The sequence below is a fragment of the Plectrocnemia conspersa genome, unplaced genomic scaffold (genome assembly GCF_051122295.1).
Source record: "Plectrocnemia conspersa isolate PC_06_02 unplaced genomic scaffold, ASM5112229v1 ptg000002l, whole genome shotgun sequence".
In the NCBI taxonomy this organism is placed as follows: Eukaryota; Metazoa; Arthropoda; class Insecta; order Trichoptera; family Polycentropodidae; genus Plectrocnemia; species Plectrocnemia conspersa.
In genome coordinates this window covers 20,648,577-20,666,021 of record NW_028277166.1, presented here as the reverse complement: position 1 = coordinate 20,666,021, position 17,445 = coordinate 20,648,577, and the positions used below count along the sequence as shown (strand labels likewise).

Below are 17,445 nucleotides of genomic sequence, written 5' to 3'. Positions count from 1 at the left end.
AAATATTCATTTGGATTTTGTTATGGCCAAAACTTGGCGGTACTTTGGTGACACTGGCGAGAAAGATTCTCTCTAGTGGCATCCCTTGACGGACTCGCAAAGGCCGGTTGCGGGTCCGGCCTGCTGATCCGCGTTTTTTTCACGTGTATAAACATGTAACTATAAATACGCAATAAAATACTACTGCAGCGGCTTAATCTGTGTCTAATTGCCACCGGTCACGATCCCGTCGCCAAAAATCATTATACATATAAATTGTTTTTTTTTTATATATTTATGGTAGTAAATATAAAAGTTTTATACAGGTGATCCAATTCGAGTTTTCTATGTTGGCAGCACCGTAAATCAGACGGCTATCAATGATCACATGTTTTAAAGATGTCGAATGTTAGTTTGCAACAACACATTAACGAAATAATCATCGCTCAATCCGTTAAAACTGTTCAATTATTCTACAGAAATAACACTTCTGTACGAACTGTGTATCGAAATTTAAGGATAGATTATGGTCAATTTCATCGTTCTACTGAGCAAACAATTTACAATGTAGTAAAAAAAAATTGAAGAGACTGGAAGCGTTAAAGATAAGGTAAAGCCTATAAAATTTGTTATGGATTTCTTTGGCGCATTTTACATATGGACTTGCACCTACGTCCGTATAAAATTCATCGGAAAAGTATATTGTGTTTTATTGCAAACGTGTGAGAAGTCGCGCGTGCAGTAAGAAATGCGTTTGTAGCATAGCTTGATTAAAAATATTTCAATCTCTCGACAGTTATAAATAATATTTAATACATACTACTACCTATATGATAGTATAATGTTGCCATATGGAATTAACCGAATGGGCGAGTGACGACTGTCGCTTGCGTTGGCAGCCCTGAAGCCGGCGTCATATTTGGCTTTGCTGTCTTTCCGGCCTTTGCCGCGCTGATTTTTCAGCATGGCGGAGTATCTGGCGGCTATCTTCGGCACGGAAAAGGACAAGTGAGTAACCGTCGCTTTTAGCTGTCTTTGAACGATATTGTGATTGTGCCCGGGAACGATTATAGCGCATGGCGGCTCAGTTCACTTTCGAGTTTCAAATACCATTTTCAACCGTTCGGCCTTCAGAGTCGAAAAAGAGCGACCTAACCTTCTACAGATACATACCATCGTATTTAAGTTCGAACTAGCGACGAACGCGTTCTTATTCCTTCTATACGTATTCTAACCAAATTCATATTACTGATTAATTGTACTTTTACTTTTCAGAGTAAATTGCTCCTTTTATTTTAAAATCGGAGCGTGCAGACACGGAGACCGCTGTTCGAGAATCCACAACAAACCGACCTTCTCGCAGACATGTTTACTGCAAAATTTATACGTAAATCCCCAGAATTCGGCCAAATCGGCCGACGGAAGCCATCGTACGTATTCGATCGAACGTCACGGTTCTTCAAACTATGTATTCAAATTCAATTTTTCTTTTAGTCGTCGCTAACGTGTCCGACGAAGAGATGCAAGAGCATTACGACAACTTTTTCGAGGATGTGTTCGTCGAATGCGAAGATAAGTACGGAGAGATCGAAGAGATGAACGTATGTGACAACCTCGGCGATCACCTAGTCGGGAACGTTTACATTAAGGTATACGAAATGTCGAAAATATTAGTAATATTCATTTTCTTATTTCGTAATAATATAAGTCGATTACAACTTCTAAAATAACTACAGTGATCATAAATAGTAAACAAACTTTAAAATATGCTGATATTTCATTTATAAGACAGTATTTTATTAAAAAAATTATATAAATTATATCCGGAAAGAATGGTAAATTTGTCGAATGGAAAATTCACCAACCCGCAATTCATCCAACGAAAAGTTCATCGATTCTACAATCGATTGCTAATGATTTATTTATTATAACATATTTAATTTCTTCGTTTGATATTTTATCTATGAAAAATATGAATATTTTTAATATTTCCGTGTATTGTTCCAATTTTAATGAAATTTTAAATTGATCGATTAAGTAGAATAGGACGTTTATTCGCCAGTCAGAATTTATATTTATGATAACTATTCTTGTATTACTTTTTTATTGTTTGATTTACAGCACTAGGTGTGCATAATTCTGTCTAACTGAAAGAGTGCCTTTGCAGAAAAGATTGTTATATTGTATATGCTGAGCGTCGTCGGCTCTTTTGTAGCTGGGAATGCGTGAATAGCATTAATTTACAATATTACATTACATTAAAGTAATTAAAAAATAAGTGTATAAATAATTAATTTGTATCTAAACGTGAGTAAATAAATAAACAACAGAACAAACATTTCAAGATATCGTAAAAAAAAATGTAAAGATATATTATAATAAATAAAAATTAAATCAAAATAAAATGAAATGACGAACAAAGATATTAAATATGTTTATACTGATGTAAATACTGACATTTCACGATTCTTAATAAATAAATCAACTGTAGAATTGATGAATTTCCATTCGACAAATTTACTGCTCGGTGATTTTTCCTAGAACCATATTTGTTCTCTGTCCGTCGTTGGTTTAAAGGTCATACAAACACAGCTAGTCCAAGTTAGAGGGCTCTGATTGAAGTTGTCGGGCTGCTGTCTAGCAGATGTTATCATTTAGGCTCCGTGTATCTGCTTTTATATACATTGTCAAACTGGCCAATTACGACATTCTGGGGATGTAATATGATTAGCTGTGTCCGCGTCCGTTTTCTAGTAAGAAGTTTTTATTGACCTTTGCCAATTGAAAAGATTCCGAAAGACTATTGTGATGCATTTTGAAATGCAAATACTTTAAAATTTATAACTGATACTTTGCACTTGTATATATAAAGACCTCCCCAAAGTTCTGTCCGTATAATATATAATGGCACTTGCCAATTTAAAAGATTAAAAACAGTCTGCACTGAGCGTTTGTTTCTCACGCTCAGTGCGTCAATTTCACTAAAAGTTTTTCGGATTGTATTGCTGTAAATTTGCAGGTGGTCATGTGGTTTCCACAACGTCATTCGAATAAGTTCTAATTTATAAGCGTTTAATTGAAGATAAGAGTGGGTAAGGCTGCTTGAGTATTGAAAGAATTAGCGAAAGAAGATCCCAACTCATTTACCAAATACTCAATTTGTCTGTGATTACTTTTAATTTCGTGTTTTCGGTCTTAGGGTTGATATTTAAGTCTTACTTAAACCGTTTAATTTAACTTACACACGTAACACGAATTTTTAGTTATCTAGATATACTAAAAATAATGATATACCCTCTTTTCATTTGAAGACAATTTTTAATGACAGAAACATCTACTTTGAATCTTTATGTTATCACTGTTTATATGTTTTTTTCTCTTTCGTGACAAAAGTGAAAAGATTTGCACAGCTAGTCAAGAAATGATTGATGAACATTTTTTATTGTAATATATCAGTAAAGATTTCGTAGTCAAACTGTACAAAGAATCTAAATCATCTTGTAAAGATAAAGAATTGGTAATTTCTGTAATGTATTTGAATTTTTTCAAATCAGTATATAATATAAAGTTCAAGTTTGTGTAATTTATCAATAGAAGCAAAGGTGGATTTTTCCCGAGGCTCTGCATACTGCCGTAACGTTACGTCTCTTCATCCATATAACTAAAAGGGCCCGTATATAATATTTTCTCAAGGCCCTGAATAAAAGAATACGCAGTGAACAAAGATTAGATTCTTCCGGCACTCCGGAGAATATTAAATACTTTTTTGAGTATTGCGAATCATCAGCTATCGAGGAATTTGCTGATTTTTGAGATGAGAGTTCACAAAATACAAATTTCTAAGTTAATTCGGGCATGATCGACCGGGATGGTGTTAAAGAATACTTTCTTAGAAAATCATTTCTGATATACTTTTCAGTCAAACATTTTTCTTCACAAGATAATCATAAAAGTGTCAAACCTTGTGCCATATTTAAAGCAGAATTTAAATATTCGAGTCTCGCACTAACTAAATTTTGTAAGATAATACAATTTTCTGTAATCCATGTAGCCGTAAAGTTGAAAGATTATTGTTCTTATATGATAATACTAACACCTAACCGACGAATTCGGTATAATCACTACCACGGGACAGGTGGAATCTTTTTTTACTTCTGATATTTAACAATCCACAAAACAAGCTTTTGGTGCTGCTATCTATGGAATGAATGTTTTTTCTATATCAAAAAAGTATTACGACTTTAATTTTAAAATATTTTTTTACGCACACATGATCGAAAACTGACCATAATTTTTTTTTCGGCATGACAAATTACATATTAAATTTAGTTTGATCCAACATTAGCTGTTATAAATATTTTTTCAACTTAAAATGAAATCCATTTTAGATGTAAATTAATTAGGTTTTAATTTTGATTTTACGCAACTTGCAGTTTGGTAGAATAAATTTTTGCCTTTATAACAGCAGTTATGCATTCACCCAATTAGTATTTATAATTGATACTCGGCTGCAAGAATTTACTCCTTACAAAGTCATCATAGGTTTACTAGTTTATATGTCTGCTGTATTTTAAATCAGTTAAAAACTGAAATGCATTATTTTTATTTTATCTTAATATATCTTGTACTGATAGATTATTTAAATCAAATATATGCGAGTGGGGTATTGTGTCTGAAAATATTGACCTTTTTTTTATTATAGTTCAGACGTGAAGAAGATGCAGAAAAAGCTGCAAACGATTTGAACAATAGATGGTTTGGTGGCCGCCCCGTATACGCCGAGTTGTCGCCGGTTACTGATTTTCGTGAAGCATGCTGTCGTCAGTACGAAATGGGAGAATGCACCCGTTCTGGATTTTGCAATTTCATGCATTTGAAACCAATCTCCCGTGACCTTAGAAGGTATCTTGTATTAATAATGTACTTATTAATTCTGCGGCTATTAATTTTCTAACTATTTAATTTGTTTCAGGTACTTGTACTCCAGGCGCAAGATGCCAATCGGCGGATCTGGCGGTCGTCGCAGTAGATCTAGATCTCGCGAACGTGGAGGCGGCGGTGGCGGTGGTGGAGGTGGCGGTGGAGGCGGCGGCGGTGGTGGCGGAGGAGGAGGAGGCGGCGGCGGTGGCGCCGGAGGTGGCAACAATCGTCGTAGATCGAGATCTAGAGATCGCAGGAACAAAGACACTAGGAGCTCTCGTTCGGGAAGATATTAGATTGTTTTGACGTTTTGTATATAATATAATGGACAAATTTTCTTGTTATTTTTTTATCTTCTTTGAGTATAAATTAATTGTTCATCTTACTTTACAGATATAAGAAAAAAATGTATTTTTAAAAAGTCATCGATGAAAGTCGTCTTTCATTAATTTCAATTTTGTAACAAATACATCTTATATGTATGAATAAAAAATTTTAGTTTGTAAATTGTGTTATTTATTTATAATCGTACGAAAGGTTGGAAATAAAAGGCGTTCTTTAATTGCTGCATGCATATAATAATATTTATTTTTTCTTCTTTTCACATTTTTACTTATAATTAAAATAATTAGGATTTTTACAAGATAGTGTCCCCAGCACTTTACCGATAAGGAAATAATTTACAACCTCACAAATAGTTATCACACAACCTATCAGCCGTTAGCTATTTATTTATACAAATTGGCAAGGGCGGAAGGTATGCGAATTCTTTCATTTCTCATTGACTAATCTATTGACATATATTTTTGGAATTTCAGGCACATTGTCATATAAATATATATAATCATTTATTTATTTCCCGAGCGGCATACAAAAATATACAATCGTACAATTTATCGCAATTTACCAATCACATTTATCTATGCAAACGATTTAGTGGAAAGCGTAAAAAAGTAACAACGATCAGTTTGCACGTAAACGTTATTGGAAACGCATTGGCACTGGTTTTAGAATTTATGATTTTTTTTATATTGCGCGCGCACGTATTGCCACTCGGGATAAGTACAGTGGAAATAAATATGTAAAAATAAACGTCGTTATTGTAGATGTACAGGCGCGGACGTCTCACATCCGATAACACAGCATATGTTACAATGATTTTGAGGTATTTTATATATTTATTATTTTTCACTATTCGACCGCGTTCAAGTAATCCAAGGCCTGTTTTTTTATTATTTTAATATCTATGGCGAATATATATATAATTCTTTTTTATTTAATCTTAAGTTGCGTTTAAAAAAATATCTATTTTAAAATATCATTTAGCAAAAATGATTTGGAATATGATTGTTTCATTTATTATACATTGCAAAAAATTTTTTGTAATTAATTTACGATCAATAAATAAATAATAAAAAATGTTTATAGACAAATAAATAAAGATTTACATATATAGATTGATTTAAAAATACGCCAAATCTTCAACTGGTGCAACTAGTCGACGATAGAAATTTCTCATTGACGATTAAAATAAGATAAACGTCCGATCGTTGACTTTGCGCGATCTAACGTCGTAACATATAATAAATTCAACTAACGTTTTCGGGACTAGTAAGAGCTCGCGAAACTGGCTCATACGAGACGGCAGATTTTAAAAACGAACCAATTTATCCATAATAAAATATACAAAAATTTAAACTATACGATTTGGCAGTATTTTTATACAAATTTTTAAACTATAACACTAAACAAGCATAGCCTGTCTCGCGTCGAAAATCATGGATTACCTGATGTGTATATTAATAAATATATACACATACAATACATAAACGATTTCCACTGTATTTTCGTATATATTTGTGAATCGTTACAATTTCTCATACATATATATATATCATACAATTCGTTTTATCATATCGTTATAATGCACATTATGTAAGTAAAATTTGAACTCTCACGATTTAGAATCAATTTGAATCGTTTGCGTTGGTAGAAGTTGCATGATTACTTTTCTTATATAATACAAACATAACACTATGTACACTGTGCTAATATAAGATATTAAATAATGAATGGTAAATTATTTTTTCATATATACATATACAAATAAGAATGCAATAAATATTTTTTTAATATAATATATTCTAAAAATACAATCGAGATTGCAAATTTTAAACAAAATGTTATTTAAACATATAGTGCGTTATAAACAACAAAAACTGTCAAGTAACAATCGGTTCAACAAGAGTTAAAACTTAACGAGGCACATTCATGGTAATCGTTAATAGCGTTTATATGTATATGACCGATATGGCTTTGTGCATAATGTCATCTTGTTACATATACGTATAAGAGTATTCATTTTTTTTATTATATATATAATATATTATAATAATTTAACAAGATGCAAAAGTAATAAATATAAAACAATTGGCCTTTTGTTCTGAAGAAATTTTTGTTCTGGATAATAGAGAAAGAGTTTATTATTGCACATATTCAATAACAGTTTAAATCATATAAAAATATCACAAATAAAAGTTGCAACACGCCATTTAATGAGAAGAATATAACAAATAACATTTTTTTAATTTAAAAAAACGCACAGTGTACTATATTCAGAACAATCACACCATACTGATTTTTCGCATTCATATCGAACACTTCACTGAATTAAATGAAATAAAAAAAAACGAACCTCCAACATTCACGATTGTGGAGGGTCGCTTTTTTTTCTTAAATAAAAAAGAACATACATTTAAGGAAGCCCCTTCAATTTTTTTCAAGTCTTTAAAAAAATCGTAACACTTTGAGGACACCCATATAAGAAAAAGCATTTTTACATATTTCCCATGGCTAACTCTAAAATTATATAATCCAAATATAACTTTTTATTGATTTTTGTATTTTATTATTTTTTTGTATATATATATTTATTAATATCAAATATTTAAAAATTGGGGAATTAAATTCAAATAAAAAGTACTTCTTCGTGTCCCGCTCGCGGGGACGTAACTGTCGCGACAACATTTCCACATAGGTTAAACTCCTAGCATCTTGACTACAATGATTTTTTTTAATAAACCTTATAAAATAACTTAAACGATAATTTTCACTTATTTACGAAAGCCTAAGTCAAAGTTCAATGCTTAAGTCGGCGGCGGTCGCGCGGACGGCCGAATCGCTCACTCCTGTTATCGCGTATGCCCACAACTACATACACCTCGAGAGAAAAATAAAACGACAAAACTAAACGTATCAGACACGATATCATCATTATAAATTAAAAAATGCCTTCATAATATTTAAAATATTAAAAGCATGAATGTAAATGTTTCAAACGACGCGAAATATACGCACGAATCGCTCGCATTTCAGGAAGAGAATCGCAAACGTATGTATTAAGCCAACAATAAAAGATTATAAAATAATCAAAGGCAGCTGCTCCGCAGAAAAAATTAATTTCGACCTAATATTGCTTTCGAATCCGCACAAGACAATACTATTGTTGGAATGTTAACATAATGAGCAAAATCTATTTAACAAATATTAAAAAATAATTTGAGAAACGCTTTAAAATTTCAAAAATATACAACTTGAATTAATTGATAAGAGCGATAAACACAGCACAACACAAGAAGGTAAAATCTAATAAACGTTCGTATCGTATAAAAAAGGAAATCATATTTCCGCTTTAGAAAAAATGGACGCTTCACATTTGACGGATTGAAATTATTCCAATGGACAAGTCATTTCTTCGATAGCTAAGATAACGAAAACGGGTTAAAAGGAGTTGCGATAAATGGACAATAATTAGCTAAATATGAAATATATATAAATATTCAATACAATGGACACGTAAAGTATTGGCCAAATAACTTATGGATCGAATTTGAAGAACGGACTACGGATACAATTTTTTTGTATATAATTTTTCAATATACACTATTAATAGCAACTAATCGATGATTGTAATAATCTTTACAGCGGGAAAATCACTATAGGTTCGGATGGTCTTTCAAAGGACAGATTAATCGACTAATCACTAATAATTACACATTGGACAAGAACGTATAATATTATATTCACGTTTGTTACTAAAGCGTTATGTATGTATTATTTTTTCGATACTGCAAAAAAAATAATCAAATGTCATAATCACGTGTGAGACTAGCAACGAATGACTTAACTGGATACACAATATATACATACATCTTTTTGCATTAAATATATTTAAAAAAAATTAAAAACTCGCTGAATCTTTCTAATAAATGTGAATATAATATTAAATCATTAGATTTTTATATAATTTATGTCTATCCTAATGAGTGATCGTGTATGCAAAGTCTGTACCGGAATTAAAAAAATGAAATAAAAAGGATAAAATAATACAAACGATTAAAGTACAGACAAACGATTTTATTGACATGCGTCAAAAAAATAATTGAAATAATAACTCATAACGTGGCACTAAAATATATGAAAAATTTTACACATTAAAAACATAATAACTTGGTCAAAAACGTTGTTCGGTTATATTTATTTTAATACAACCGAGAGCTGTGTAAAATCTTTTAAATTTACGTTTAATCACTCACGATGATCAAAATACATGGTAATAATTTGCATAGCCTGTGATGATATATAATTCCAGTAATTATATTAAAATACATTTTTAACAAATAACATGCGATGAAATATGCAAATAAAAATGTTTTTATACTACATTATATAATTTTCGTATATGTATATTCAGCAAAAAAGGCTACGCTGCACTGGTAATTATTGTTTTTTTAATTATTGTTTTTTTTTGGTAACACGGCCAAAAAGACCTTAGCAATATATATATATATACATACATAGAAACTCCCAAAAATAAAAAAAATATACAATTAAAAATCATACATAAGATATAAGAAATGATCACAAAAAAAGAGAAAAGTAACATGGAAAATTGAACAAAATGCATATGTATCGTAGAGTAAATATAAATTTATATATTATAATACAGAACATTTACGCAGATGAAATTCACAACAAAAAAGGTACAACTTCATCTAAAGCAGCAACGTGTACAAATTTCATAGAAATCAGTACGTTTATATATTTTTACATATATATAAATGAATATTTTCCTCTTTTTCCATATATTTATATATACATATATGTAAATAATTATATTTTTAAATATAAAACTGCTATATATTCCATACTTAGATTCCACATAAAAACAGAAGTGATATTATAATGTCTTTAAGAATCACTAGTTTTAGATATGATGTGTCTGTAGCGTGTGGTCTTGTTACTGCGAGATATGGTTATGTGTGCAAAGACACGGTGAAGAGTGGCAGCGGTGAGAGCAGCCCCGGGAGCATGTGTCAGTAGGCTGCAGTCGGAGGCGGCGCAGTCTGCTGTAGACGGTCGTAATCACTGACTAATTTTTTTATATGGGCCAACTTTGAATGTAAATAGTTAAACTTGTCTAAATCGCGCTGACGTTGCTGCTGCATTTTTTGATATTCATCTAAGATCTGTCGTTTTATTTCCTGGAAACGAATAAAACAATACATTAGTGAAAAGATAATAATATAAGAGTATTTAATTCATTATTATAATAACATTTCTTTTCTTACTGATAACCTTACTTAATTTTTAATAAGAAACATCGAATTTGATTAGCTCTTTATCACGTTAAATTATGAAAAGACAATCTTAGTTTCATATGAATCGGGTAAATCTAGTAAAGAGCGTCCCAAAATGAACGCAAGATTTGAATTAAATAGAAAACACATTTTGCTATTTTTTTATTGAATCATAAAGTACATAGGATAGGATTATTTATGGAATATAACATCGGGCAAATGGCCTCCACGGCTTTGCTGGCACATACGCACTCTTTTGTCGAAATTTTCTGCACAAATGACGGCAAATTCAAATCTTGCGTTAATTTTGGGACACCTATATAATGATATATACAATACTCACTCTATGATTAGTCCCGCCTGGCCTTTCACTATTGAGCCTTTCTTCTAATAGTGTGAATTTATTCGCTACGGCTTCTATACGAGCATGCAAATGTCTATATTCCTCGTACTCAGCCTTAAATTCAGTTTTATACCGCCGCTTCTGTTCTGGACAGTTGATTTCGATATATTGCCTGAAATTCAATCATTCAAATCGTTAGTTCACTAATCACACGATTGTTAATTTAAAAAATCTACAATATAATACTAACGTTTCATAATCAGGCGGAAGGTGCGTCGTAGTATTAGGAAGATGCGTATCAGTATTCGTAACCGGAGCCGGACTATGCGTAGGTTGGGTAGTACTATCAGGAGATTTTTTATCCCTCCTCTGAGGGGGTTGATTAGCACTGATTTGAGCGGGAGAGAACCGTTTACCTATTGAAGCGGGGGAAGATGGTGCGATTTCGACTGTAATACACAAAAACACGGATGAGTAAAAACGGCCACAACAAAATAAGTCGCGAAACGAGAGACAAAACGTACGAAAGTTTAAAGGTATGCCAGTTTGATAACCGTTTTGCTGGGTAGGCGGAGGGGCGTCAGTGACACTTTTAGCCGTTCCATAATTCAACGAGTAACCGTTATCACGTTTACCTATAACGTAGTACAAATCAGCGTTATGAAACTGGGCACATCTTCGTGACATTGACACAAAAACGAGGTTTCGACTCACTTGGCGTTAGAGAATTATTTATCGGCGGCGGCGTATCTTCGTCGCTGTAGTTTTTCCTTTCGCCGCTACTCGCACCGCTCATGCTCGTCGAAGAATGGTAACCGTTACTTAAAGCTGCCGGTGATCCGTCCCCGCATTCTCTGCTGATGAGCAAAATAAACAAAATTATTTTCAGATTGTATATATAGCGACAAGAATAACGTTACAAGATTATATTAAACAACATTGACCTAAAAACTATGCAGCTAATAATAATTATTGATTTGATAAGATAATAAATAATTTTATTAAATTATCAATATAAATCGCAAAAATCTAACAGTGATAAAAACAATTCAATAAATAATGAGAGTTGCAACATCGTTATTTTATTTAACCAGTTAACTGCGGAATTTAGGTTTTAAAATGCCTAAAACATATCAGTTTTATTGGTAATATAAAGGGAAAATACCACTAAATTACATTTTTATTACTTCTTACTGAATTCTGGAATTTTTGTAGTACATGATAATTTTTTATTTTCATGACGAGTATACCTGAAATAATCTTTTGGATTGACGTATATATACGTCTAACGCAGTTAACAGGTTAAATAAAAAATTACGCATCAAGAATATTATATAAAAGTCGATCATCGAAAAATTTTCATCTTCTTAGTTATTAAAAAATATCTATCGATGATTTCACAGCATTTTATAGTATACATCTATACCTTGGTTTATGCAGTTTCGTTTTAACGCGTCAAAAATCAATTTTTTTTTCATTTATAACACTAACAAGAAATTTACAAGAATTTGAAAAAAAAATAAAACGCAAAAATTCCAGAAGAATCTGCTGCTAGTTATGATTTTGAATCAATTCTAAGAAAACAGCAGGTTAGATTAGAATAAAGTAGCGACGAAGAGGAATATTAAAATTGTTATCCCGTTTTAAGTTATGTACATAGTATAAAGAATTGTTTGAAGTTATATTTTCGAGTTCATATTGTTATTGTAAAGTAATAATAAATTAAATGTTTACGATACTGCCACTTTTGTATTGATATGCAAGAATGTACATATCAGGTTGTTCCATAAGTCTGCGATTTTTAAGGTGCGGGTTAAATGAGCTAAAATTTAAAATGTGTAATACTTTTACTAAATTATATATTCTTCATCTTTTTCTACAATTATGTTAAACAATTTTTTTATATCTGATTCGAAAAATAATGTCATTTTGGAAGCAATAAATTCTTTAATGTCGTTTTTTATATCTATAAAATATTTTTTTCCACCTAAAAATTGTTGCAGGGATCTAAATAGATGATAGTCGTTTGAGCAATGTTTGAAGAATACAGTGGATGAGAAAGGAGATTCCAAGAAAATGTATTCATTTCTTCAAGCGCTGTCTCGGTGTAAAATTACCCTTCTTAAATTTATAAGGGAAGGTATTTTTTGCAGTGAGTCGCTTTTAAACTAATTAGCTGAGCACACTGTCTGTCTTTAATCTGATATATCCCATCAAATGCTTAACATTATTTCATTGGGATGTAATCCTGTTCTTGGGGTTGACTGGTGTCCAACCACTGCATTTTACATGGGAGTGTTAAATTAGTAAAGGATCCACTTCTCATCTTCAGTAACAATTCTACTCAAAAATAATTCTTTCTGTTATAGAACCATTAATTATTGTTATATTGAAATTCACTGCGTTAGATTTTCCTCAGACAATTTATCAGATACCCATATTCTGCAAATTAATATCTTTCCTAATTTTTTAAATGATGTAGGCGACACGTTAAGCTTTTGTGCTAGTTTCTGTATCGTTAAACTCGGACCTGCTTTGATGGCAGCCCTAATATCCTCACTAACAATCCGCTTTTACGTAGTAAATGTAAAAAAAACGTAGACTATTGGGACAACCTGATACATATATTGTATGTGCTCGATTTATGCGGATTTTTATTTTTTGTAACTAATCTTCTATGTCTCGATTTATGCGAAATTTTGCGGAACCCATTTACCGCACAAATCGAGGTATGACTGTACGAGACTATTTTCAGAATCTCTAGAATATTTGAGCGGAATCACCCTTAAGTATTGGGCTACAGAAGGGTTTTATTGCAAATTTTATGTAATTAAATGAGCCTATATATCAAAGTTATATAAAGAAACTGTTTAACAATTAAAATTTATTTTTTAAAATCACTCAAATATTCTGAAATGAATGTAAACTTTATGTATGAAAGCTAGCGATTATAATACACATACCTAGACGTTTCTTGGGGTTTCTTATAGTGCGATATACGTTGCTTCTTAATAGGCGGTGGCTGGCTGGCCAACAACGTATTGGAAGGTTGCTGCGGCGGCGCCGAACGCTTGCCGGGGGGAGGTGACGGCGAGTGGCCGGAATCGGAACTTAAAGGAGGTGTTAGGTTTTGCGGCTTTCGCCTATAAAATAAAAATAAAATATTTAGACAATCATAACATAAACCTAACTAAATATAAATAAGCAAAACGAACCTTTTCAATATCTGCTTCTCTTCTTCGGTATAATAAGACCAATCTTCATTAACTTCGCCCCACAGATTGGCATGCAGGTGGTAGCAATTATCTTTCAAGGACGCTATCTGCTGCAAGATCGGCGTAATAATATTCCGCTTCTTATCTTTTATACCTTCTGCAAAAACACAAAACAAAACATGTTATCAATAAACTTAATATAGTTTATTTATTTATTGTTATTGATATTGTTCGGTCAAATAACTAACCACTATTTAGCCTAAGGTACAATTCTGGTTTTTTATACGGTCTTAGTGCCAGAATATGTATCAGTCGCTCTCTGAAATAATTGACAGAAATATAAATAAAAATATGATATTGATTATCTGCACTTATTAAAGTGAGTTATAGTCTTACCTGATCGGCAGAGACTTATGGTTATCCGAAGGGCTTTTGTTGGGTTTGTTCAGAACGGGCCTGTTCGTCGAGGTGCCGTTGTATTTGGACGTGGCGTTCCCGTTGTGGTTCAGGGCGCTCCCGTTGTGATTGACAGCGCTGCCGTTGTAGCTGACGGCGTTCCCGTTGTGGTTGACAGCATTACCGCTGTGGTTGACGGCGTTGCCGTTGTGGTTGACAGCGCTGCCGTTATGGTTGACAGCGTTGCCGTTGTGGTTGACGCTGCTCCCGCTACTATTACTGTTCTGATGATTGGTGTACTGGCCGCCACCGTTTCCGCCATACCCGTTTACCGCACTACTCTGCTGATAATTATTATTACTACTAATTTGTCCATTAGAAGGATGACTATTGAAAGGAGCGTGCTGCGGTTGAGACGATTGCGAAGATGGTGGCGGTACGATTGGGGGTCGGGACGGCGGCGGCCGATGTTGTTTCACTTTAACTTTGCGACCAATATCCGTTTGGTTCGGTTTAATCACTCTTGTGCTGCAATGGTGAAAACAAATTTGTTTATAACAAAATATTATATATCAGATGCAAATGAAATCCTCGAGAGCGTAATAAAACAGGCATAGTAGTAGCTTAAAATGATTGCTGCACAGGATTCTTGCGCAAACGAAAATTCTGAATATAGGTGATTGTTTGATTATCAAATATATTTTTCTTTATTTTTATAGAAAAAAATTGTATAATTATAGTGTATTATACCGATGTAAATTAATAATATAATAATAAAATATTTTTAAAACATGTTATTTTTAAATTAAAATTATAATAACATCTGTTATATATAGACATTATTTTTTTATATATATTTATATATGTTGAGCTATTCTTAAATATACATACATATGTATATGTGTATATTGATCATCTATGATAATAATTTATGCCTTTCGTTTGCGCAAATAATCACTGAACCATTTGTTACATATAGGGGCATCATTTCAGCTTTTTCTAGAAGGGGAGGGGTAAAAATTGGCTAGTCAGTGTTCATTTTAAATATTTCCATTCCATTAAAATTCATAGTATTTCATTAAATGACATGCATTTTTCTGGCCAAATTTAAAAGGTTTAGAATTCAGTCTTTTTATATTACAATAAGTGAGAATTGAATTGAATTTTAAACAAAAACAGTTTTATCCCTTCTCAGAAGTCAAAAATCCACTTCAAAAGCAATAAAATCGTGCCGTCGCAGTGGGAACACTTTAAATAAAAATTCGATGTGAAATTTTATCTTTAATTTTTTTTTATTTAAACTAAAATATTTAGCTACGATTTAGTTATTATAAATATTTTACAATGCTTCCTGTTTTTTACATTCAAATTAATATGTAAATAATTTAAAATTTAATAAGCTGGTTTCATTTTAAAAATGTTTTTTTATTAATATAATATAGTGCAAATTCAAAAAAATTGGCCAGTCAGTAGTAGTTTTTTTTTTTAATATTTCCGTTTTATTAAGATTCATGGTATTAGATTTAATTAAATGGCATGCATTTTTCTGGCCAAATTCAATGGAAGGCAAACGCCACCACTAAATCTCTGTCAACATGCCCCAAAGTAGAGCAGCGCTAACGTTTATATTTGAAGGAAGCCCATTTAATGATGCATGTAAGTGAATGAGTGAACCAGACTTTTGAAATGGTGCGAGTTCTGCTAAATGAAAAGAAAGCAACTACTGATGCCGTTGTTTTGTTACAAAGGTTTCATTTGAACACACATTTATATTTAAATATAATATATAATATGATACTAACCATTTACTCTTAAGATTTTCGGCGTCGACGGCCATTCTATGCTTTGTAGCTTCATAGACATCCTCGTTAGCCTGCACTCGCATGCGAGTAGAAATGGGACCCAACGTTCGCAGTGATTTGCTGCCACTGTTCGTTTGTAAACATTCGAACGAACTCTAAAATAATAACGAACGCATTTTAGATACAGCATTAAATAATTATTCAGTCAAAAGGAGCTTTGTCTCACATTACTAGCTTGTGGCCCTTCATGATCCGTATTATTGGATAAGGTAAAGCGAAAAGTGGTTGATTCCGTCGGATTGTTGGGTATTGATATCCTCTGCAAAAAAAAGATGTGATTAGTTTTTAGATCAAAATTAAAGAAATGCACAGTTCAAACATATATTTTAACGATGTCAATAGTGTGTGTTTTTTTATTCCATAATTTGATCAAATATATACATATTCTATATTACTTAGTAGGTATGTATCGGTGAAACATTTTTTTATTTATTTATACATAATCAATATAAAATCATATTTCTAGATAGTTCTAATCAAAATAATAATACAATGTAACGCAGGGCCACTGAAAGAAAATTTTTAAGTGACATCTAAAATTTAATATTTAAAGAATCAAAAAACATTTCATATTTTTTTCACTGTGACCCATGTAGAATTGTAAAAAGTTGAGAGCCATAAGAAACTCTGAAATAAAACAATTTTTTTATGTGTACATATCTAGTGTTACAATTTTGCATATAAATACACTGCCGGTCAAAAGTTTAAGACCAAACTATTTTTTTGATGATTCTTAAATAAATAAATAAAAACAACATTATATAAGAGGTAAAACATATATTTTTCATTAAAACTGAAAATTTTAAATTTAAAAAATAACACTAAAAATTGATCAAACTCTCTTTTCATCGAAAAATTCGCCTTTTTTTAGGTAATACAGTTTTTACTATTCTTGGTATCCTATTAACTAAATTTATTAACGTATTGGTTGATATGTTAACACATTGAATACTGGGTATTATTCCTAAAAATGGAGCCGTGCGGCGGGGATTATTTGCGAAAATTAGGATACAAACTTATTTTTTTTAAAACATCGTAACTCTTTAATTAGTCAACGTTTTAACGTCAAATTTTAAAAACAGATTTATGAT

General features: G+C 31.8%; 2 protein-coding genes across 3 annotated transcripts in view; one reads left to right on the top strand and one right to left on the bottom strand.

The window, feature by feature from the left end:
- The first annotated feature begins 857 nt into the window (after positions 1-857).
- On the top strand, positions 858-5,406 carry LOC148238010 (splicing factor U2AF 26 kDa subunit-like). The gene is made up of 5 exons (XM_088181226.1): positions 858-987; positions 1,255-1,409; positions 1,474-1,628; positions 4,682-4,881; positions 4,952-5,406. The coding sequence occupies exons 1-5, from the start codon at positions 944-946 to the stop codon at positions 5,193-5,195; spliced, it is 798 nt and encodes a 265-aa protein (XP_088037352.1). The 5' UTR covers positions 858-943; the 3' UTR covers positions 5,196-5,406.
- A 4,670-nt stretch (positions 5,407-10,076) lies between these two features.
- Su(Tpl) (Suppressor of Triplolethal) overlaps positions 10,077-17,445 on the bottom strand; it is a 112,405-nt gene continuing 105,036 nt past the window's right edge. The window contains exons 3-13 of one of the 2 annotated variants that reach the window (XM_088181223.1): positions 16,521-16,613; positions 16,295-16,449; positions 14,493-15,020; positions 14,345-14,415; positions 14,097-14,253; positions 13,845-14,024; positions 11,596-11,738; positions 11,406-11,516; positions 11,132-11,330; positions 10,882-11,053; positions 10,077-10,442 (exon numbers count right to left, since the gene is read on the bottom strand). In XM_088181223.1, the coding sequence (XP_088037349.1) occupies positions 10,275-10,442; positions 10,882-11,053; positions 11,132-11,330; positions 11,406-11,516; positions 11,596-11,738; positions 13,845-14,024; positions 14,097-14,253; positions 14,345-14,415; positions 14,493-15,020; positions 16,295-16,449; positions 16,521-16,613 (1,977 nt within the window). In that variant the 3' untranslated portion in view covers positions 10,077-10,274. The remainder of the gene's footprint in view (positions 10,443-10,881; positions 11,054-11,131; positions 11,331-11,405; positions 11,517-11,595; positions 11,739-13,844; positions 14,025-14,096; positions 14,254-14,344; positions 14,416-14,492; positions 15,021-16,294; positions 16,450-16,520; positions 16,614-17,445) is intronic. The other variant, XM_088181224.1, reaches the window with a different exon arrangement.